General features: G+C 43.0%; 3 protein-coding genes, 1 long non-coding RNA gene and 1 pseudogene across 5 annotated transcripts; 3 read left to right on the top strand and 2 right to left on the bottom strand.

The window, feature by feature from the left end:
- Positions 1 to 61: 61 nt before the first annotated feature.
- Positions 62 to 4,770, bottom strand: phf13 (PHD finger protein 13). The gene is made up of 5 exons (XM_085923501.1): positions 4,337 to 4,770; positions 3,296 to 3,400; positions 2,886 to 3,065; positions 2,390 to 2,789; positions 62 to 2,322 (listed from the first exon to the last, which is right to left on the bottom strand). The coding sequence occupies exons 1-5, from the start codon at positions 4,379 to 4,381 to the stop codon at positions 2,078 to 2,080; spliced, it is 975 nt and encodes a 324-aa protein (XP_085779627.1). The 5' UTR covers positions 4,382 to 4,770; the 3' UTR covers positions 62 to 2,077.
- Positions 3,982 to 10,456, top strand: LOC147048934 (uncharacterized; annotated as a pseudogene). Its single transcript, XR_015067539.1, has 4 exons — positions 3,982 to 5,090; positions 5,343 to 5,932; positions 9,285 to 9,328; positions 9,394 to 10,456. The product of XR_015067539.1 is annotated as an uncharacterized LOC147048934 (transcript).
- A 256-nt stretch (positions 10,457 to 10,712) lies between these two features.
- On the top strand, positions 10,713 to 12,627 carry slc48a1b (solute carrier family 48 member 1b). Its single transcript, XM_085924362.1, has 3 exons — positions 10,713 to 11,092; positions 11,877 to 12,044; positions 12,169 to 12,627. Exons 1-3 carry the CDS (start codon positions 10,963 to 10,965, stop codon positions 12,303 to 12,305), a joined length of 435 nt encoding a protein of 144 aa, XP_085780488.1. The 5' UTR covers positions 10,713 to 10,962; the 3' UTR covers positions 12,306 to 12,627.
- Positions 12,628 to 13,793: 1,166 nt separating this feature from the next.
- LOC147048936 (uncharacterized) lies at positions 13,794 to 16,867 on the bottom strand. Its single transcript, XR_015067586.1, has 3 exons — positions 16,752 to 16,867; positions 16,481 to 16,571; positions 13,794 to 15,556 (listed from the first exon to the last, which is right to left on the bottom strand). It is a non-coding gene; the product is annotated as an uncharacterized LOC147048936 (long non-coding RNA).
- Positions 16,868 to 20,246: 3,379 nt separating this feature from the next.
- LOC147048937 (twist-related protein 2-like) lies at positions 20,247 to 20,813 on the top strand. Its single transcript, XM_085924184.1, has one exon. The coding sequence runs from the start codon at positions 20,247 to 20,249 to the stop codon at positions 20,811 to 20,813; it is 567 nt and encodes a 188-aa protein (XP_085780310.1).
- Positions 20,814 to 24,475: the final 3,662 nt, after the last annotated feature.

Raw genomic sequence — 24,475 nt, forward strand, 5'->3', positions numbered from 1 at the left:
TTTAGGGTTTAACATGCGATACTTTACGTTGCAGGATTAGGAATCCAAACAACACAATGGATAAAATGGTAAATCTTTATTTACAATACTTTACATTAGTTTCATAGAAACAGTTTTCACCACACAGTACACAATAAAACATTCTCAAAGGGGAGAGAGAGAGAGGACAACTCAACCCATCAGAATAAACCAACTTTTATCACACGAACCATCGTTAATAGTACTTATACATCTAAGTGATCTTCAAAAAAAAAGGAGGGCTCTCAAAGACATAACAGTGCTTGTCATTTCGGGAACTTCCCAACTCGGCTGATTATTGGCAATACAGCACCAGAAGGCATCAGTCTGCCAACCACACAAACATCCTCTAGTCAAAGTCTGCCACTGTGTGTTGTAAAACCCCATCCTAGGATAAAAACGGTGTCTCAGAGTATTTCATGTCGCTCGATGCTGGAGTATGGCTTTTCTTGAACTGACACAAAAACAGGTCCATGGCACATATGCTCAAACGGTTCAATCCAATGGCAGCGAGTTTAAAGGGAAAAGTGCCCGGGGGGAAAAAAAAAAAAAGCAATTCCCCAGTAAAGCTGCAGAGGGTGAAAGTATGTGAATACTGCTGTGGAAGTTTTATGAAGTGATGAGACACCGGAGCTTATTTCACTTGCAGATGAGCATTTGACAATAAAAGACCAGAAATTAGATATGTTCATAGCAGCACATGCATTGTCCTCTACACATACACACACACACACACACACACACACACACACACACACACACACACACACACACACACACACACACACACACACACACACACACACACACACACACACACACACACACACACACACACACACACACACACACACACACACATCCCTCCTCCTCCCTCAAACACACTCACATGCACTCTTGAGAGACTCTCTACCCTATTCCAGTCAACTAACCATGACATTTCCTGCTGAAGCACTGAACGGAACGGCCTTCACTCCCTTCCATAAATATATTTGACGCAGGAAGATTAAAAATGAAACAGCTGAACTGATAGTTAAGGTAAAATACTTATGAACAACCACAATCCTTGACCAGTGGAAATGAAGTCAAGTGTAGGAGGGGGAAAGAACTGAACTCTATCTCCCTAACCTTCGATACACACGGCATCCGAAATTGGAAGACAGCTTGAGAAAGAAAGAAAGAACGACGACCACCTCTCTGGGCTTCTGTAGTGTCCATAATGGACTTAAATATCAAAAGGGACAGATGAAGCAGATGTAGTCTAGATCTTTTGCTCTAGTCTATTGAATGATCAGATTAATACTATAGCACCATCTGAAGCAGGCTTTACTTGTTTTCTCCTTCAAAACAGCCACTTGGGTTTCATCCCAACAAGAAGCCGCTTAGGGAAAGAAATCAAGTCGAGTCACATCTGAACATACCTGTTTGCCAAAAGGGTCAAAAGGTTTGTTTTAAAGTGAGAAAAAAGTGCAAACGTTTCTTTCCGACACATCCCAGCGTGCACCAGAGAGGGTGGCAGTTTGTGGTGGGACTCGACATAGCAGCTTCCAGTGTTCGCAAGTCGCTACGATTCTCAACTGTAGCCGTTTGGCTGCTATGCTAGTCGTCTACAGGACACTAGTCAAAAAGTTAGGGATGAAATTTTCAGGTGGTGCTCAAATGTACCATAACCTTGACAGGTGAGCTTCATTTTACGTCAAAACGTTTGAATGCTCTGTTCGCGCGGTTCGGTACTTTCCGCAAGACTCGTCGTTCGCTAAAAAGCTGAAAGGCAAAATCGGTGGTGTTAGACTGCATTCAAAATTGCACAGAAGGTCGAATTTGGTTCCCCTGTCAACGTTCTAGTAATTGTAGGCACATCCTGAAATTCCAACTCAAGTCCAGATAGCCCTAACTTTTTCTGAGTAGTGTATCATTCAGTGATTGCCTGACGCGGAGAGTCTGTAGGGAAGCACAAGTACACATCTGCAGAGCTAAGGTAACCCCAAGTGGGGGTATAGGAGAGCTTGCTAAAGGTCCACAAGTGTTCGTAGAAAATCTTCAGGAGGGCGTTTGGAAGTTATTCTAGCAGGTGTTTACGCGGACCGATGCGAGGGCGGTGGGAGCGGCGAGCGTCGGCTCCTGCGGTTGCGGCTCCGTCGTTTTCTCGGCAGCTCTGGCACACGTACGTTTCGGGCACGTGGCTCTTGCGGATTTTGGCGCACGACAGGTGGATCCAGGTGTGGCATTTGTTGCACTCGATCATGGCGCGGCCGGCGAACGGCTTCATGCAGAAACACGTCACCAGGTCCCACGAGTCGTCGTCTGAGGGCACAGGGGAGAGGAAATGGAATTAGTCGTTTTAAGACCACCAGCATATTGAAGCACATACCCGAGTCCACCATGATATCCTCATCCTCTCCCGAGCCATCTTCATCTCGGAAGACCACCTGCTTGCCCTGCCGGAACACCGTTCTGCTTCCAGAAAGGCCTTCCACTTTCTGGACCTTGACTACCCCTTCTTCCAGGTCTCGTCCATCCCACTGCCTGCGCTCTTCCTGTTGCTCCTCTTTGCACTGGGACGGATTTGTGACGCGTTGAGGGTGGAGTGGAATGCTGATGTCGTCTTCCGGCTCCTCTTTTATAGGCAAGTCGCCAAAGGGCAACGGAGGAGGCAAGTTAGGTTGTTCGTGTTCTTCGCCGGCCTGGAGCTCCCTCTCCTTTCTCCTCTTTTTCTTCTTCAGCTTCTCGGCTTTCCTGCGATCCTCTGGATGCAAGCTGGTGAATGTGTGCTGCGCAAATAAAGATGATTTCAGTCATATTTTGAGGATAGGAGAGGAAGTATGTGGATGGAATCAAACCTGAGACAGACTATGAGCTCAACTCACATCTTTCTTGATGTGACTGGACAGTGTGGCCCCCATCTGCGGATGGCTTCTGCTCCTGTCCAGGGGGACCATGAAGGGGTGTTGGGGACAAGATGGCGATGGCCCCGGGGTCCAGCCATCGCTATCAACTGTGCTTCCGGTGCTATTGGGAGGGCTGGAAGTACTGCGCAGTGAAGAGTTCTGGAAACAGTAAAAACAATTTTAGGTCCGGCTGGCATTTGCTCCAATCAGCTTTACTCAAGTGTATTTGGGGCTTTGTTTTTTCACTCAGAAGGAACCTTGCTAGTAAACCATAAAAATTGAGGAGAATTAGGGTTTCCTATTCCTGACATGGCCTTCCACTTTTTATTGTTTGTCCAAATTTGATTCTTAAAGATACGATCCAAAATATCAGCACGACCCTGACTTACCTCTTGTGGGTAAGGGATGTATCCAGCATAGGCCAAGACAAATGTACAAAACTGGTTGAAATCTTCCACTGTCCTTTTCCTCTTCCTGTATGGTGGACTGAAGCTCTAGAACACAGAAACATGAGTTAGCACCAGCAGTGAGAAGGTTACAAACAGTGAGGAAGTCTCTTTACTATTAAGATTGAATGTTCCCCCTGCACATGTGTTTACATACGAGTATTCAGACATAATAGCGATTGACTGTCACTTTTTTTTTAATCTTAGTGGAAAAATAAGGGGGACTTTAAGTCAAACACTGATTAAGATGGATGAACATCGTCTCATAATGCTCCTAGTAGGTGTATCATGTGTGTATCAAGAATTAGCAACAGTCATCCGAAAAGAATAACATAGCGACAACGTGCTTTATTTGAAAAGAAATGCTGCCTAAGGGCGAATTTGTCTTTTAAGTATCTTGAGAGCAGTCCTACCAACCCCCAACGACTCAACGTTAACTCTCACCGACAACAAATGTGGGCTCGCAATGGACAGTCAGCAGTCACAGTGCTCTAAGGCTAGCCACGGCTAGCAAGTAACAGTGAAGCCTCAACAATAACAAAGCAGTGTTCGTTGCTTTTTTTTTTTTTTTGCCACAAATAGCACACATTGGTTCTCGAAATAAGCAGCAATCTTCTTTTTTCGAACGGACTTTCGTTACCATTATGCGTAGCTAGCACACGTTAGCATGTTAGCAATGATGATGATGGAATGTTTTCGAAATGATTGAACATTAACAATCGATACAAAGTGGTGCAAACCGATGAGTTCTTCCTTGCAGGTTAACAAAAACACACTGTTCAAGTCGACGGACGGTGAGTGCAAATGCGAAATCACCGTGAGCAAGTTTGATCACGTTCATGTGCCAACATGATGTCAGTGAATTTACAGGCTAACAGTGCGATGACAAGCGGCCAGCAAGTTGACATTCTCTTGCGTCGTTAACAGTGAAGCAAAACAACTTGACAGCACATCGATGACTTACTGCGATCAACAATCACTTACCTCCGACTGGAAAGCAGGAGATGTCGACGGCTTGATGTCACCCATCCTTCTCCGAGTGTTAATACTATCTTGACAGGCGACGCGGTTGTGGTCTGGTACGAGCTTCGGTGCCCACTGTTTAAACGCCGAAGCTAACGTAACGTACGTTTACTGGGGGGAAAAAAACTCCCAAGAGTGAATGCTCGATTGGCAACGGGGCCAGCTAAATGTTGTAAATCGTGCCCTCAGTCAGCAGAAGGCTGTATGCCCATGAAAACGTCCCGTAATGTCTTCTCCCTATCAGTTAGATGTGGAGGGGGGTGTAGCTCATTTCGCCTGGCGGCTGTCACCAACAGCAGCCTGCCCACTGGCCGCTCTTCTTCTGCTTCAGTGAATCCTCGGTGGCTGCTAAACGGCGTGACTCACTAACGCCCTCAAGTGGGCACTGCTTAACATTGAGATAAACATTACTCGGTGAGAGTCTGACCGGAAACGAGGGTCGTTTCTTTTCCGGGTTCTCTTTTGTCTTGTGTCGTCGTCGATGTCATTCGAGTCCCGCGCATGCCAAAAAGATAAACAGCTGTTTGTTCCGACATGTCGACCGTCAGCCAAATGCAGGCGTTTCAGATCCATTTAACTGAACGCTTTACCAGCTTCGCCATGGAGATATCCCAAGAAGTGGCGCTCATTGTGAAAGGATACCAAGAGGAGATCGACTGTCTGCGGTCCTTATTGAACAATGAGATAAACCCTCGATGGAATATAGCCCAAAAAGGTTAGTAACTTCACTTTAAACATTCACATACAGCGTTTAAAAAAAAACGGCAACGAATAATATTAATCGTGTAGTCTACATAGAAAATTCGCTTCAAGTAGCTGTTAAGTTACTTTTATTTCTGAGCCTCAAAAGTTGTTTGTATTGCGCCAGAACCATTTTCTATTCTCGCTAACAGACTAAGAAATACTTTTGTTGCACCTCTTATACCAAAAGTAAAATAGAACGTTTGTCTTATTCTCTCCCCCAAAGATCATCACAGATTGACTAGAATATCCACGACTGTGAGAGAGCAACCACCTGAGCCGAACGTTCCCGAGGAGACAGAAGCAGAGCCAAATTCCAAAAGATATAAAATGGAGAATACCCAGGTATGGGCTGATGTGACTGAAGACAAGCAAACAGATGTTTTGCATCCACTTGCTAATACAACTAAAGAAGAACAAACGGAAGTACTAGTGTCATCTGCAGTGGGACAATTGGAGGCAATGGCTGCTATGCAACAAACAAAACTGTCAGAGCCATCTTCATTTGAAAAAGTTGTGCGATTGCCTGGTATACCTGCACACAATGTGTCAGAGCCATTGGCAAATGAACCACATGAGCAGCATATAGAATACAATCGAAGTTTGACACTAGAACAAGAGAGTGGAAGGGACGGTGGCGCCGCCGCCGCAATGGATTGTCCTAAAAGTGATCCCAAAGAGCAAGACACGCCTGCACTTCAAACTACAACTTTTGACTTGTACACTGCCAAGGAATTCACTCAGCCAAGCACTAGTGGGGAAAAAACACAACAAGACCAGCTACATCAGGAGCGTCCAAAGATATCCCTCAAAAAGGTAATCTTTCACTATTTGTTTGGAAGATGATTGAAAATGGTGATGTTACTGTTGTGTGCTTTTCAAATTTGTCAGACCAAAATTGGCATAAGTAGGCATGGGCCGATACTAGATTCTGGCGGTATGATAACCATGAATAAAAATAATGCGTTAGATTTATAGCTCTAAAATGTCCATTTAGAAATATGTGCGAAAATAAAAACATTTTTTTCAATTTTTTTGCACATTTCTCTACCTTCTTTGGAGGGGAGTGTGTAACTGCAAAACAATAACGTCCCAGTTAGAAGCAGTGTGCACAAAGTTGTTTATTTTTTTATTTTTCCCTTTGTTTTAGATCACAAAAAAATGAGCATTTGAAAAGGGGTATGTAGAACTTTTTTATTTTTGGCTTTTTCGCCGCTAAAAAAAAAAAAAAATCAACTGCCAACGACTTGTTTACTTTGATATTGCATACCATTTGAGTGATATGCCTTGCACCTACACTTGAATGGAAGAAGATAAAAGACTCCATCAATTGTTCAAAATCTTCCACCCTCAATACGACCTGTCAGGTCATGACAATTTACGTATAAATGGAGAGTCAGGCCCTGTGAAAGGGAATATGGGCATCATTTAGAAATGGGTTCGGAGTATGGAAAATTGAGAAGATTCACTCGGATTATACACGGCAAGGAGGAGCACCACAGGCGACGGCGGGAGAAACCCAAGAGCCAGGGACGGGGACGATCTTATCTTCACTCCACTCAGTTCCTGACATAATGCAAATAATTCGCCTTGATCTTCAAGCTATCAAGTTCAACCTGTTGTTCAGGCTATCAAGTTCAACAAGTATCAACCCAACAAATGGAGTGGAAAGAGAAGAACATCACGTATCTTGCATCGCTACTTTGGCACCATCATCCTTGTGGAATGCCGAGACAGGAAGGGTGATTTTTAGAGGCAAAAGTTTCATTGAGGCAAATTTTGTACAACCTAGAACAGGAGCTTTTAAAAAAAAAAAAAAAATGTTTGAAGAATCTTGGGGGAAAGATGGAGCTGTGTGAGAGGTTATCCCTCCATTATACTCACAGCCAACACTGTTCTGGTTTATTACAAAACAAAACTTTTTAAAAAATGTATTTCCGACCTTGCTACTCAGCGATGGAACAAGGAACTGTAAAGCAAATTTTATGTGACTTTATCACCGCTGGAGGAAGACAGGCTGCTGGCCTGCGACAAAGAAGAGCATTTCAGTGGCCACTTGCCATCTTTTCTTTTTTGCTGGCCTTGTAAAGTATCTACAATCTGGATGGAAATTAACTCAGATGGGAACCAAAAGACGCTTCAAAGAAAACTTTTCTCACAGCCTCAAATTTCTCAAGTAAGTTTCCTGTTGCAGTTGTGTGGTGTGTGTGTGTGGGGGGGGGTTCAGAAATAAATCAAATAAATCCTGAACCATCCTGATCTTTTATTTTTTTATTCTAGGTGGCATCCGGGGGAAAGAGGAAGCGCTGCGAGGTGTGTGTAGCACTCAAGGATACAAAGACACAAACCACATGCAGAAACTGCCAGAAGTACATCTGTGGGGCCCATACTGTCAAATTTTGTGAACAATGTGTTTTTCTGCATATCCTAACATAGTGCTTGATTGTTCAATTTCAAGTTAATAAATGATACAATAAATCTTCAACATTGTCTCACTTGATTTACTGTCACGGATTTTTAATAATGATAATTTTATAAGTAAAAAAATATCAAGATCTATTGTTTATAATCTTATGTCGTACGTAGGCACGGGCTGGATTTCGATTCTGACGTTATAACTGTGAGCAAAAATATAATGGTATTACCGTATTCAAGTTACAGCTTTAAACTGACCCTTTTTTTTAAAAAACCTATGGGCTACTGTGGGCTAAATAGTACCCGCTGGCACCATTTTTATTTTAATTAGGACAATGCACAGAGCAAAAAGGCATCTGTGTCTGCAGTGTGTCGTTTGTCATGCTCCCTCCCTCCTATTAGCGATAATCGTATCCTGGACTTTTAAAACCAAAGCAAACCATCAGGCCAATAATTGTCCCTTGCCTAGTTGCATGTTAAATACATTTTCTGAAGGGCTTGAATTAAAAACCACAGTGGAACCTTTTGGAAGTCCAGTTTGCGGGGCGGTTAAACTAAATACTGTTTACAGTTTGAAAGTTGAACTTTTCAGGATAAATACTAAAGTGTATTTATTTTTTTTTTTTTCATTTTCATGATTTTTTCGTGTGTGATACATGTCACCACAGAAGGGTACCCAGGATGACAAGCCAAAGAGGAAAACGGTGATGACCACTATAGCACTGAAAAAGGAACTTATCGCCAAGTGGGAGAGAGGCACACGCGTCTGTGACTTGGCTGTTCAGTACAATATGGCCAAGTCGACGGTATCCACCATATTGAAGCGAAAAGAAGCCATCAAAGCTGCCAATGTGGCCAAAGGGGTCAAAACGCTTAGCAGCAGAAGAACTGATAAAGTGGAAGAGGTGGAAAAAGTTCTGCTGGAGTGGATCACTCATAAACAGTTGAGGGGCGACACTGTGTCAGAGACCCTCATTTGTGACAAAGCAAGGGAGCTGCACAATGCCCTCACCCGAGACAACCCTGGGGGCAGTGCGGAGGAGTTCAAGGCCAGCAAGGGCTGGTTTGTTAATTTCAGGGAGAGGAGCGGAATCCACGGCGTGCTAAGACCAAGGGAGGCTGCAAGAGCTGGAAAGGGAGATATCAAGAGATTTGAGGATGAATTTCAAAACATTGACATCCAGCGTTTTCTCCCATAACACATTTTTTAATTATTTTTTTAATCAAGATACCAAAGAAGAGCGAAGAAGACTTTTAAAAGGGCTCGCTGTCCTGAGACGTTGCCAGTAGGGACTCCAAAATCAAACTACTGAGGATCAAAATGCAACGACATTCAAGGGACTGTCGGAGTATCTGGACTTTTTATGCACCCACATAACGTCATTGCACTTTCCAATGCTTACTGTTTTTAAAAAAAAAAGAAAATAATTCTTGTCACGTATGACAAATGTTCCGGTTACAATTCAGAAATTCAAAATAAACAATCTCAATTAAACACCATTTAAGAACCACATATATCGTACTAAATTATGACTGAAGAAAACATTGCTTGAACAGTAATTAAATATTTCATGTTGACTAAAGTTGGTCCTCTGTGTATTTCTGTTTGATTGCCCAAAACTTTCAAGGGTCTACTGTTAGTTATATTATAAATATTTGGACATTAAAAAAATATATATATTCACACATTTATTGAAGCATTTTGCAGTCTAGGCATCAAATCTCTCTCTTATCTCCTTCCCCCTAAAACAAGATACCTGAATGTCATGTGCAGAAGACCATCCTGAACTTTCCAAGGTAAGTGATGCAAAGCACATGACCCGATTTTTATCACATGCTTGATGTTGCATGGTTTATTCCAGGAAAAGGCCTTACAAGTCTACAAATGTTACTTCACCACTACCTCATTCTTTTTTGGCCAAACTCAACCAACACTCCAAGGATTATCTCGAAGAGAAACCCCCGATTGCCAAAATAACAGATATGGACACCACTTTTGATCCTCAAGATCACCCCATGTCCTTAAAAGAAGATTTTACATATCACGATGATGTTTGTGAGTGGCCGCAGCTTCCCCTACCACATCACACCCCAACGTGTGTCAAGCGGGAGATGGATGGCAATCTGGAACAGACCGCACAAAAAAAGAAAGAGCCCAAAAAGCGGATGCAGAAGATGAACAAGAGCTACCGCCCTCAACCGGGACCATGTCAGCCACAGCCCCTCATCCTTACCATGGGTAAAAAAACCTCCATATCATCTCAGCAAGAGGAGGAACTGAAGAGTCAAGCGCTTCGTTTGTATTGTCACAACGCGTGTCAACTGGAGGCCCTGCGATTTGGTTTTTGACCTGAATTCTCCATGGCTGGGGGCCCGCCCTCATGGCTTGGTGTACGACCCAAAGGAGGATCCTTGTTTTGGACTGGTATATGTCAGCTGTTCCAGCCTCCGGAGTTTTGTGGACTGCAAGTTCTTGAGATTTGAGAATGAAGAAGTGTGCCTGAAAAACACAGATGAGCACTATGTGCTCATCCAGGCACAGATGATGGTGACAGGCTTGTCATGGTGTGACCTGCTGGTGTTCGCCAAGGAGGACGCACTGGTACAGAGAATCTTCAGAGACGGAGGCTTCATTGAGAAAATGAAAGCCAAGGTGGAGGGGTATTATTTCCGTCAGTATTTGCCCCAATTTTCAAAGTAAGGGCTAAAGTGCTGACATGCACTGCAATTTGTTCGTGTTACTAGAAAAAGGTTTTGGCAATAATACATTGTGTTTGTTTGTTCTTTTTTTCTCCATGAATCCTACCCTGAAAAAAAATCCCCCAGTCCCCTATGCATATGTTCTACATTACTCAGAGGGATATATTATATAAAAAAGATACTAATTATATTGTTCTTAACAAGTGACAGTTTATAAAATTAAAGTCAGAGATTTGTATTTCAATACGATTCCTGTCTCTACTTCTGCATGAATTTGATCGATTCGGTTTGCTGTATATATTGCAAATGCACTATATAGGATAATATTAGAAAATAATAATTCAATAGCATTGCATAAAAAAAAGAAAGAAAGAAATTGACACCTTGATAAGTGTCATAAATATCCAGAAGTGGAGATTTTCTTCTGCGCCCCAAGAGGTCGCTGCGCCCGCACAACAGAATTTGCCCTGTCAGTCAGATGACGTAAAACGGACGCGTTCTATTTGAGACCGGCCATAAGGTAAACATTCGATTGTAAAACGCTGAGCTTTGGAAGAGGATTTTTTTTTGTGTGTGTGCATGACAGCAACTGTGCCACGTTTCTCTTTTTTTTTTTTTGCGCCTATGCGCTCACCAATCGGGGTTTGTTTTGAAGCAGCTCACATTTTTCAACTCGTGAGCCTCTCGTTTTAAATTCTTTTTTTTAACACTTTTTTTTTTGGAGTGCTACAATGGCTATAAACAAAACGTACGTGAGTATTGGCTATGCTTCGTTCGGTTTGCTGGTGGGGACGTCTGCTTTTCTGGTCTGGAACGTCGTGTACCATCAACCTTGGACAGCAGCAATGGGAGGACTGTCAGGTCAAGTCAAGCCGTCGACAAACGTGCACGTCTCAAGTCACCAAACTGACTTCTTCCTTGTTTTTTTAGATCATTAAAAATAAATAATTAAAATATTCCCATGTTGGTTTTTACTGCTCCCAAAATTGTAAGTTTGGCCTGAGCTAAATTGTTCCTTAACATTTTAAGCAAATGCTGAAATGACATTTTCATCATTCTTATCTTTTGCCGCTAAGAATATCTTATTGTAACATTTTTTAAACCGGTTCCCAGCGGACGCAACCACTTTACAGTCATTTAGATTGTGCGAGTGGATCAATGAGACGTTTTTAGATCTACTTGTATAGATTTGGCGAAGCCTCACTGCATATTACTCAAGAGGGGAAATGAAGCGTGCCTTTGGAAACTTGCCAAGTCATGGTGTGAGCACAAGGGTCAAAAAAATGTCCAACTCTTGCAGTTATTGGACATGAGCAGTTAAGCAACTGTCTTTTCTGCAATCGTAGATCTTGTTTTCCGACCCCACTTGTGACTATTTCTCAAAATAGTGACTACTGGCAGCAGTAGTGACTAAACGGTGCCCACCGATCCATTCATGGTTGTTGTAATTGCGTATAGATACCACAGGGGGGCGGCAACGCATAAAGTCAAGTCAAAGCACCATAATGATTTATTTACACATTTTGTCGCACAACTATTTAGAAGTTAAAGTTTATCATGGGGTTAGTTCATCATTAACATTGTTTTAATTTTTATTCATTCATTTCATTTCATTAACAGGGATGTTTTTTTTTCTGCCTTTCAGGTGTGCTGGCACTGTGGACTCTAATCACCCACATCATGTACCTGCAAGACCACTGGCGGACCTGGCTAAAGGGGCTCAAGTTGTTCTTATTCATTGGTGTATTCTTCTCTGTGTTTGCGGTCGTTGCTTTCATCACCTTCCTGTCAATTGCCATACACTACAAGGAGTGTGAGTACTCATTCGTTATATACGAGTGAGGTTGGAGTGTGTGATGAGTGGATGAATGAATGATTGTGTCACATCAGTCCATGCTAATATAACAATGTAATGTTTCTCTCTCTCTCTCCTGCAGCCCTAACTGACCCTCGTAGTCTTTACCTGTCTTGTGTTTGGAGCTTCATGAGCCTCAAGTGGGCTTTCCTTCTCGCTCTGTCAGCCCACCGCTATCGTAAAGAATTTGCCGACATCAGTATCCTCAGTGACTTCTGAAAGTTGTTAATAATGTCACACAGTAACTAAAGGGACCACACACACACACACACACGCACTAAATGCAGGGATTCTTAACCCGGGTCTCAAGGGTTGGACTGAGGAAGTCCGAACAAACCTGATTTCTCGTGTAAATTCTGATTTGCCTGTAAATAATTTGTTGTGAGTTCATGCATTGTATTGGTTTTGTTCTTCGAACAAGATGATGTTCATTCACGGCTCATTTTGTGCAGCAGTAAAAAAACAACAACAACATAAATGCAGTTTCACCTGATCGCCAGTAGAGGGCCTTACAAATCCAACAATACACTTAATATTTCAATTTGCGATGTGTATACTGTGCAAGTACTTATGTTGTTTCACAATCACATCAGTGAGGTATGACAGTTCATTCTTCATGTTTTCTTTTCAAAATTTTGTTTTATTATGTGACTTGACCTTGGATAAGGCTGTTTTATGTACAATTTAAAAGCTGTGCATGTTTTTTTTTAAATGATTGATTCCATACCCTCTTGATAATATTCAATTTAATATAAAATTTGATATGATTACTGATCAGTGAGATTATTTGTGCTGTCTTTTCACAAAAGGAGAAGGTACTTTGTGTATTCAAGTGAATATTTTTGTAGAAGCGTTGCATTAATAAAGTGCTTAAAAATACCTCTGAGAAATGTGAAACACACACTTCCCTTTTTTACTCAGAGGGATCATTTGACAGTTTCTGTTCCTGAACAATATTTGATTGGTGTGTCAAAAGAATAAAACTTGGGGTTGGGAGAATTAGCCATAAGCAAAAGTCACTTTTGGGTATTAGCAGCAAGATTTGCACCAATGAAAAGGCTCAGCCAGCGGCCCGAGAAACATTTCTGAAGAAAAACACCCTTCAGCGACGCCAAAGCGACAATAAATGCCGGCCAATAACCTGAGCTTTGAAGTCTGCCAATTACACAGTCCATGTTTTGAGTTTGTCCATCAAAAGTTAGCTGACATCGTCATGCTGCAGTTTGATTTGAGTTTTAAAATTGGTGTGAAAAATATACCTTCAACGTGTGACTCTTTGTTCATGCAACACTTCAGTCCACTGTTTCTGTCCTAATTACATTCAACCAACTTGTTTGTCAGCTCCCACAGCTCTGCTTGCATCTTGGTAATTGCAATGTGGTGGTCATATCACCATGGCAACATTTTTAGCTGAGTGTTATAAACTTCAACATTAGGAAACTGAAAAAACTACTCGTCTCAGTTTCCACTGAGCGGAATGGGGGTTTGAAAACCAAATGCGCCCTATTAACTTTACATACTAGCCTGTAAAGTGTGTGCGAGCGTGTGTGTGTGTGTGTGTGTGTGTGTGTGTATACATGGTATGTAAAGAGGGGAGGGGACTCATTTTATTCAATTATGGGACCCCTTTCTACACAAATCAGGGAAGGAAGTAGTCTCGAAGTATTAAATGCAGTCTGGCAGAGTGGGGTGAGACTGGGTGTTTATAGTTTAGCCTTTCAAATATCTGAAATATCCCGTACAATGAAAAGCTCAAAAGCTACGGCTTTTTAACAACAGAGACGGCAGAATGGTCCATATATTACACAGCAGGGGGTCCTCTGAGGACCAAACTATATTGATTGCATGCAATTAAATACAGTGTTTGATTTGAAACAAATACATTTATTATGAGCATCTGTGGACCAGCCTGCATTGCAATACTAAAAAAAAAAAAAAAACATAACTGTCATAAAAAGCAACAGGACATGTAAACTCCAATCATCATATTTAGAGCATCTGATGGAAATTATGACAGGTTCACTTATATGATAATTGTTGTGTTGGTAAAGAGAGAGAGAAAAAGGAAGGAGACAGAGAGAAATAAAAAGCTCACATCTTGAACTGTTAGAGAACCAGATGGACTTCTTGACATCAAGAAGCTGCTCTGGCATTTTAAGACAGTGGTCCCGGAATGATTTCCGAGGAACTTCCGCAGATTGAGTCGGACATATATTTAAGGAATATCCATAGCGAGAGATCCAAACGGAAACTGAATGTTCGAAGCTCTTTGCGATGTGTGACGGGAAATCAAACACTTTGTTTACTGCGCTGAACTCTATTTTCCTGTTATCTGTACTTGAGTATTTAGTTGTTGTAATTTCGAAATCAAATATCTCAACCCTCTGTCATCGTCTCTGCCGCCCCTGCACGCTCTTCCTTCGGGACCACGGCGAGTTTGCATCTGAAACATTTTAGGGAGACACATATTTGCCGTTTTGCAGCGAGCACAAAGGGATCTGCCATGACAGGGTGCGTTTGATGTGGCTTCACAGGGGGAACCAGAACCAGAGCTAGGGATTGGAAAAGCCATGAAGAAATGTTAGCGCTATGTAACTTTGGTAAGATCACCTAATCTAATGGAAGGGATTGATTCAATGTGAAGGCCAAGTCCTTTGAAGCGGGGCCGCCGAGCTTTGTTGACGTTCCTAATGCTATGGCTCTGTTGTAGAAACGCCACATTCCTCTGCAGCTCGCACACGACACCCTAAGTCCGAGCGTGACAGCGTCACATCCCAAGCGGACGCTGCTTCTCTTAACTCTTATTTGATGTGTGAGATTATAGATATTGCTTAGGTGTTATTGGGGTTCCCAACAAAGGCCTTTCATTGACCCTGACAGAAAGATAGTGAGAAGATAATTTTTTTCTCAAAAAAAAAAGGAGGTTAAAAAAAAAAAAGAATCATCTTAAGATCTTTTCCCTTTGAGGCTTCGGAATTGGCTTGATGCGAATCGTGGCATCAATCAAAACATGGGAACATTTGGAGCTTGGAGATCATGTTTTTGTGACTTGTCAGCGATGAGGTCACCAAGGACCTCAGTACAGCGGAATCTTAAAACTTGAACACTCCTGAGGTCACACTTTTTGGAAAAGAAAAAAATCTCTCCAGATTGGAAAGAAACTGAGTTTGTCTTCATGTTAGTCATCAGAATATTGTGCAAGAACTTTTGCACTGAGTTAATTCTGTTTAGCTTTTTTTTTTCAGACATTTAGTGAAATTCAAATTTTCCCCATCTTGCAACACCTTAGATTCATTGATGTACATTCATAACAGGCATTTTTCTTTTTGTCTTGTTTTTCATCAGGCGTGATGAACTTAGGTGACACCCGTTACATAACGTGACAATTTTTCTATGATTTCCCTTGAGCAGCAATCTGGAGAGCTGGTAAAGCCCACAGAGGCCATATGGTCACTGGGTCTGCTGACTCACTGCAAACGTTTGCACACAAATCGAAGAGACTGCAATGAATTTCAGCTGCTGACTCAGCGGTGAAAATGACTTTCATGTGCTGCCTTGCTATAAATAGTGTTGCTTCATGCCTGATGAATATGCAAACATCTTTTTTATCTCGTGTTTTGCGCCCACGCCGAAGCCTTCAATAGAAATTCAGATGTTCATTTATCTCTTTCAACCCACCGTGTCGTCTTTTTTTTCCCCCCCCAAGAAAGTGGGTCACTTGAAGGTTCCTATCAACACTTAGTCCACGTATGTGTTTCACATTAGCACATGCATCCAAAGACCATCTGACCTCGTGTTTACCCATGTGGACATGATGCAGCATGTCCACGCAACCTCTCTCCTGGTCACGCTCTCTTTGACAGCCACGCAAGCAGAATCACTTTCCATCCTCATCAAATTGGGCCTGAGGTCTTTAGCAGTTTTAGATTAGAAATGCGATTTCCCAAAGCATTTTTTTTTTTTTTTTTTTTACAGGCAAGATGGAATTTGGAACTGCATGCCTTTTGAAGAGACAGAGAAGGTCTCCTACTAAAGTTCCACTTTTCACAATCATGCAATCTAAAAAATGTCTAAAAGTGAGTCATGAATCCGACGCAGCGTGCCGCAGTTCTATCTCAGCTGTGAGCTCCAGCGGGACGGACCCCTGAACTTAAACAGTGTAATCAGAGCCGGGGCAGGATATTAGCTAAATTACACATGAAAGCTGGGATATTTGAAGGAAGCCCGTGCGCTAAATATTATGATAAATTATAGCCTAATGCAAGAAGATAAGACGCAGCTACATAAGAATAATAACGGCAGGCACGCAGTAGGGGAGCTGGCTGTTTTTGAAAAGATACTGCCACTCCATACATGAGAAGAACATCTACAAACATTTGTGAAAACAATCTCACCTCAGGGTCCACTTGGTGGCTGCTTTGGAGCGTGTGATCTTATCACATGATTCTCAACAGATGGAGCTTTGCTGCTTTTTTTTTTCCCTCACTGTTGGAATATGAAAGATTGGAAATTATTTGAGAGAACATTAAATGCATGATGCAGATGAAACAAAGTGGATATTGTGTCACAGAATGGACTGGAGCAGAGCTTATTGGAGAACACAAACGAATAGACTAGGCAAACTGACATGATTTAACAAAACGATAACATGACTGACTGACTAACCCAAACAGACAGGAACCAAAAAGACATGAAGCGTGACAAAAACAGCATTACGACATCAGGAAGCAAAAAAGACATCAAGACAACAACGACCCGAAAGGTCGTGAGGGGAAGCCAGGATTTATATACCCGACAGGTAGCAAGAGGCAGGTGAGATTATTCAAACTAATCATGGACACACAGGAGGGGAGGGGCGAGCACACAGACAGAAACCATGACAACAGACACATCGTGGAACGGCTGGTGACATATTGTGGCCTGTGGGCACATCCAGAGTGAAGACACAGCAACAGGGCAAGTTATGATTTTTTTTTTTTTTTTCCCCCTTGTTTCTGGCCATGTGTGCTCAAATGATAAATCTGCTTTACCGTTGTCACCTTTACGTATCGTATCAGATGAGCACACTTTGAGCACTAGCTGCCTAGTACCTGGTACTGCCTACTTGTGACTATGGAAAATGACACTTGTTAATTAATTTTAACACTTAAATGAACACATATCTAAAATAATAATAATCATAAAATATATAATTATGAAATCTAATTTGCATGTGAACTGTGACATGAAAAGAGTCGAGAGTGTTGTAGACAAGGCACCGAAAATGCAACTCATTTGATGAACGCTGGACCTCTTTGTCTTCAGCCACGTATAGCGTTGACTCAACCTGCTTATCATCCACACCTCCCGTCCTCATTATTAGTTTTCAACCCCCCCCCCCCCCCACCCAAACCTCCCCCACCTCCACTGCACCCTCAGCCTCCCCCCGGCCGCCATCCTCCTCCCCAGCCACTCTAAGTGGATACCCCACAGGAAGGGCTTCTCCAGGGGGGAAATGGGTCCCAGATGTGCGTCTTTGTGCCACTATCGGCTCCTCAGGAGGGATGGAGCCATGGAAGGATGGGTGTGTGGCTGAGAGGGGGGGGGGGGGAGAGGAGGGCGCGCGTGTGCGCAAACATCAATAACAGCAGCCGAGAGGGCGAAGACTCCCAGCGTGAAGTCGAGGGGGGAATTTTAGTATCGGTTCCTTTGGGTTGAGACTGCGTGGGTTTGCAAACACATCACTTAGGATTGGTCACAGTCTTGTACACCTTCTCTCCGCAGCTCTCCGACCTTTCTCCATATGATGGTAATTGAATTGACGGCATTATAAACTTAAAGAAAAACGTTTTTTTCTTTTTTTTATTTCCCCGGAGCTCTTCAAACGCTTCACCGTGGCCGTATATCATTTCAGAGCAAACCATATGGCGGAGAGAGGCCGACAGACAATGCATATCTCGGTCTTCTTAGATACCTAAGCCCCCCCTGTTGGCATATGGAAGCCTATATATACACTGATATATATCAATATACCTGTGATCTATTCTCAGCCACAGAAAGGGTTAATTATGACCACTGTGGAAATAAAACAAAGACAAAAGCAGGGCCCAAGTGTTTAGTGAAACATTATGTCAAGGCTCTGACAAGAAAATGAAATGTGCAACATCAATCAGACGATGAGGACCGAGATCAAACGGGCCTCCACACTCCTGCATCTGGTTCTGTTTGGACAGCCTCACCCCTCCCCCCCCACCCTACCCGCCCTGCACCCCCAGCTTGCCTTTCTTTCCCCGTTTTCTTCTTCTCCTCCCGCGAATCTGCGACATTCCTGCTCGGCCCCCTCGCTTTTTGTTCACTCATGTTTTCCATCACAGTGGCACGATGCCACGCTTTTGCTAAAAAGGTAAGCGACGGCAACAATGGCTTTCCGGTGCCGCCGCTGTCTCCAGCAGGTCTCCCAATAAAGCCAAATCTAAAGCCAGTTAATCCGAGAGTGGACCGGACCTGTTTTGTAACATGCGGCCTCATATAGTTCACTGTCTCTCTACTTTCGAAAGCCGCGTGAGTTTCAAGTTGATTGAACCCAAATGGGAGCGAGCCACTTTCCGTTGAATGAAATGTAAACCGGTGCAATCATGGGGCTCATCAAAGATGCTCACACGCAATCACGCTCACACACCCGAGGTCCACTTTGAACCCGTTTTGCTCAGGAGTCTCTGAGGTCACGTCGGCTCAGTTCAGGAAACATATACATGGCGGATGGTGAAGGTGTTAAAATCGATGATGCATGATTCAGAGTCATTCTAGGTTAGTCACTTTGGTCGTGACGCAAAAACCTTGTCATGTCGGGTTGCAAAATTTCTGGGAATTTTCGAATGGCAGTTTACGGGAATGAACTGGAATGAATGGAAATGATTGCAAGTATAGTAGTGTTCCCTCACTAAATCGCACTTTAGTTACTGCGGTCTAGCGCAGGTTTCTTCTTTTTCTTCTTCTGGTCCTTTATCATGGTCCTTTATCATCATCATCTTCATCTATGTCCCCTTCCAGAATATTTCTAGAGTCGAAAAATAAATGTCTCAAATTTAGACATTTATGATTCCGTCATCCATCGATCCATCCATCGATCCATCCATCGATCCATCCATCGATCCATCCATCGGTCCATCCATCCGTCCATCCGTCCGTCCATCCGTCCATCCATCCATCCATCCATCCATCCATCCATCCATCCATCCATCCATCCATCCAGAGCTGAGAATCATTTGACTGCAAATGCTCCACTGTGCTGTCATTACATGTTGTCATGGAGTGAAGCAGCCCACTGTCTCCAGATAGACATTGTTTTGGATTGCCAAATGGAGGAAAAGAAACATGTGTTGACTTGAGCCTGAGGACATGGATAGCACAATTAGGTGCTCTCTCACCTCTGCAGTCTCAGGTCATTGGGCCACGGCGGGGTCAAAGGTCGTTCTGTCACTGAGCAGCACAGCTGAGGCGTTGGGTCATCAGTGAAACATGTATTGGTCAGGTGCTGGAGGTTTTATGGGTGGGAGTCAGGATTGTTTTCAACAATTTCACAAAATCTGAAAAACATCACTGCGTTAAAGTCGGAAAAATCTTGAAGCTTTAGAGTGGCGCTTTTTTTAACCGTTTTTCCAAATTCTCAAGAATGCGATTTCCTCTCAATGTTGCCTTTGATGTTTTCCCTCCAGTTGACTTTTTTTGTGGTAGTGAATGAAACGAGAGTATGCATGTGGACCCAATCTGGAAACCATAAAGCCTCCGTCATCGCTGCAACATGAAGTCGGGGACTTGTGATTGGCCGAGAGGACCACTTACCCCCGTCTTCTCATCGCCCGCCCAGCCGACGTGCACTTCCTGCTCCCCTGCCCTGACCACGTCCCCTGCAAGTGTGCGCAACCAATGAAACATGCCCACAGGCCCCAAGTCAGCGTTTGGTTATAAAAAGGGCGACGGTGGGGTGGCCTGTCAGATGGTTTGTTGTTATTCCGTCTGCCAGGTTGTGACGGGAAAGCCAAAGTTGAACGAGCGGGAATTCGACAACGGCCATCGATGGAGATAAAGTTGTAGGACAAGACATTTGATTTTTTTTTTACAGGTATTTGAAAGACTAAAGAGAGAAGACAGAAGCTTTTGAAGGTTTTTGGAAGGTGGAAGATGAGAGAAGAGGTGTCCTGCACTAACTCCCCCGAAGGAGGTCTAGGAGCCAGCGAAGAAGAACTGGAAAGGGGCTCCAAGAAGAGCCAGGGTCACCGAAAACGGTCCCCTCATCCCAAGAAAGACAATCTGGCTCAGACGGAGGACAGCGTCGCCGGCAGTCCCACCGGCCTCTTGCCATCCGGGCCCAAGAGGGTAAAGAAGAGTCCCTCGGCCGTGGTGAGCCTGGCCCCCGCCTCGCTAGGCCCGCGGCCCGACCAGCCCTTCGAGGACCTCCACTCCCAGCGGGTGATCGCCAACGTGCGGGAGCGCCAGCGCACCCAGTCCCTCAACGACGCCTTCGCCTCGCTGCGCAAGATCATTCCGACGCTTCCTTCGGACAAGCTGAGCAAGATCCAAATCCTGAAACTGGCATCGCGCTACATCGACTTCTTGTACCAGGTATTGCAGAGCGACGAGATGGACGCTAAACTGGCCAGCTGCAACTACCTGGCCCACGAGAGGCTGAGCTACGCATTCTCCGTCTGGAGGATGGAGGGCGCCTGGGCCATGTCCGCCAGCCACTAGGACCCCCTCACTCACGTTTTCCTCTCTCTCTCTCTCTCTCTCTCTCTCTCTCTCTCTCTCTCTCTCTCTCTCTCTCTCTCTCTCTCTCTCTCATTTAAATCTTATTGTCTAATGTCTCATGTTGTCCATCAATCTGCACCCCTTCCAACTTAACTTCCACTGTTCCCCGTATCTGTCCCACACTTATGGCTGTTGCTGGAAGACGCTCCACTGCTAACCCTCAGGTACTAACACACACACACACACACACACACACACACACACACACACACACATACACACACATACACACGAATCCTCTATGACATCAGTGTACAGGCCCGCCGCATGTTTACGTCTATAGCACACAACCGCTTTGGCACGCCAACATTTGCCTTTGAGCTCAACAAATAAATAACGAGGCAGGAAGGAAACTGTTATATTTACATCTATTCTGTTTGGGCGAGACAATCACGCATAAACAAGTCACACACGTGCATTTACATATTCTTGTAATGATTAGGTTAAGCTTTCAAAGGGCAGACTTTGTCTTGAAAAAGAGTATTTGTGTAACGCGCGCGTAAACGCAAACAGAACCCAACCAAAATATTACTTGCGTGTCTTCATTTATCTCAAAAAAATTAGACACATTTGGTCATCAGAAATCGTCAATTAAAATTGATCTCTAAAACATGTAGCTTTTGTTTAATCATCGATCACCATAACAGCTAAATGTACACTATTGAAATCATTATTATGAACACCCTTGTAATTTTTAGATATGCCCCAAGTATTTCATAAAATTGATAATGCAGCTAAGAAAGAAGAACCAAACTTCTGGGTTTTTATGAGTAAATCCCTTTTTTTTTCTGCCTGTTTAAATATATTTATTGGGGATTTTAAACTGAAACGATCACATCTGTATTGATTCAAAAAACAATGGAGCAAAATGAAACTACATAATCTGTCTAAAGAGTTTGAAATTCAACTTCTCAATAAAAGTCGCTAATCCCAGAAAGAAAGCATTTCATTATTATTCTGTTGTCGGCAGCGTTGCACGAAATCATCTTCAAATTTCTTTTTCGGACACTTGATTCTTGTGCAGGTAAAGAGCATGAATCCAAAAGATGCCCCTTTGCCCCTCGCTGCCCTCATGGGGAATAGAGTACATTGCATGTTGCGTGTTGTATGTTGTATCCAGTGTCGTGCAATCAGGCGGCAGCGCTCGGGGCCCAGACAAGCAGGAACCTTTAGATTGGAAACACTTGTGAGCTATTTGGAAGGTGTGCGGACTCGGGTGAGGGTCATGCGGGTATGTGAGCTTGTGTGTATTTGTTGTCAGATTTCATTAGTGGTGCACCAATGTGTGTGTGTGTGTGTGTGTCATCTGAACAGAGATCATTTTATGTTTTACTTTGATCAGCAATGTCAATGAAAATACATCTAGGTTTCATTGACTGAAAAAAAAATCCCATTTTCTGAAGTTTAAATATGAGAAACGTACCGCAGCTCATACCAAAAAGTCCGGTGAGCACACATGACAATATCCAGACACAAACGAGCAAGCCTGTGCTCACTGCAGGTGCTCTCAAAGTTATTATGAAATCTCAAAGGGCCTCAGCATCGCGCGTGGAAAGCCAAAGCCGAGCGTCCTTGAACGCAACGCGTTAGTTATTACCGTCCACTTTGCCGGCTCTGCTTGTTCTCATCAGCTCGGCCTTCGGAGACCACGTCGCAACATCGCGGGCCGCAACGGGCCAAAGCATCTCGTCTTGACCTCGGAGCCGACGTGATGCGAGCACATGTGTCAAGAACAGATGTTGCTCACACCATTGTTGAGCTGACTTGATGAATAGAAGAGAAAATATGCTGCATTTTGGAAAATCACAAGTGCTATACTAGAATGCGAGTAAAGTTATAGTATTGCCTATTTTCTACATTTCTCCCATTAGTTGTTCTTTGTGAAAGTAAAGTCATGATTTTTAAACCGTTTAAAAAAAAAAAGCCTTAAAGGTCTCTTCAAGTGGTGGCCCTGAAATGGACACCTTGTGGCCCACTATGAGGAAGTAGAAGCATGTGATGTCTCTCAGCCAATCTGTGAAGGAAGAGAATGCTAATGGAGGAAAATATATGACCCTAATGCAAGGGTCAGTGACCTTTTTGAAACTGAAAGGTGTTTCTTGAGAAGCTTAATGAGAAGCACTAATGGTTTCGTACACACATCTGAACTATAAAAAATTCTCATACTGCTTTGAGTTAGCTATGACAAATAATAATTTATATACAGTTTAGTGAAGACACTGATCCCAATAATCTCACAATAATAATCACATAATTATAATCAACAACAACAAAAAATCACAAGCCAGGAAGTAAATAACTATTATTATGCAACACTTTTATTTTGATTTTTACGCCTGCAATATTCCTAGGAAATTATTATTAGTATTCTCGAATTTAATTTAGTTTGGGAATTTTGCGTTTAAAAAAGTGAATTTATTGTTGCTTTCAAAATCTGTACTCAATTATTTTGTATTGTGTTTTGTGTAATTGCAGCATATTTCTAGACGTCTTTGTCACTCGTCAAAGAAAGAAAAGACAACATGGCTTCATCCCGATGAGCCTGCGTTTTCACGTTGAGAGTGCATGCCTCGCTGTAATTAACTCGATTCATAAATTTAGGACACGCACACATATAAACACAGAGAAGATAGAAGAGCATTTTGATTACAGTCTATGCAGAAAGGGGACAGCAGGTTTTTTTTCCCTTCACAAACAAACATCTCATTTTCCAAGCTTCACATGTCCATGTTGTGTGTGTGTGCGTGTGTGTGTGTGTGTGTGTGTGTGTGTGTGTGTGTGTGTGTGTGTGTGTGTGTGTGTGTGTGTGTGTGTGTGTGTGGGCACGTGCGTAGTATATATTTTGGCCCGAGCTGTGGGACGCTCTTGGGTTCATCATAAATCTTTAGCTGCTACTCTTCATTGATCTGAGAGCAGCTGTGGCTCCTTTTTAAAAAGCTTCATGCACAACTTGTGGTTTGTGATAGTGGTCTTTATTTTTAGACTCTGATTCAAAATGGGAAATTGTGTGTTGACTGCTCCTATCCAGGAGTGTGGGCCTGGGCCTGTCCCTGTGCCTGCGTGTGCATGCAGCTGCAGGCATGGCTATGCATGGTCGCTTGTTTGATATGTAGGCATATTTTGGTGGTGTGGGCTAGGGTTAGGTATGCCAACATCACTCAATTAAATATTGGTAAATATTTGAAAACACACCAAAGTATTGAAGCTGAAAACGCAAATCTAAGAATTTTTTACGTTTTTAAAAATGTCAAATGTTTATTGATAAAACCACTACAGCATGTCAGTATATAACCTTTCTGCCACATTGTACAATATAAAAAAAATCTTAAATAATGTTTAAATTAGAAAAACTAAATGAAAAGAAAAGATAAAATAACATTGAAAATTGGAGAACCAAAACTATTTTCTCTCCCATGATACATTTCTCTTGTTTTACAAAATTAAAAGGAAGCACAGTATGTGTTCCACATGTCTGTATCGCCAAGTATGTTCACCCGTCTCTTTATTTCTCTGCAGAAAGCCAACAAGTGGAAAATTCCAGCGGACAACAACAAAACCGTCATCCAGACTTTCGTTGGCGGAACTTTTCCCCCTCTCCCTTG

Source organism: Syngnathus leptorhynchus, chromosome 11, assembly GCF_054491065.1.
Source record: "Syngnathus leptorhynchus isolate UIUO chromosome 11, UIUO_Slep, whole genome shotgun sequence".
In the NCBI taxonomy this organism is placed as follows: domain Eukaryota; kingdom Metazoa; phylum Chordata; class Actinopteri; order Syngnathiformes; family Syngnathidae; genus Syngnathus; species Syngnathus leptorhynchus.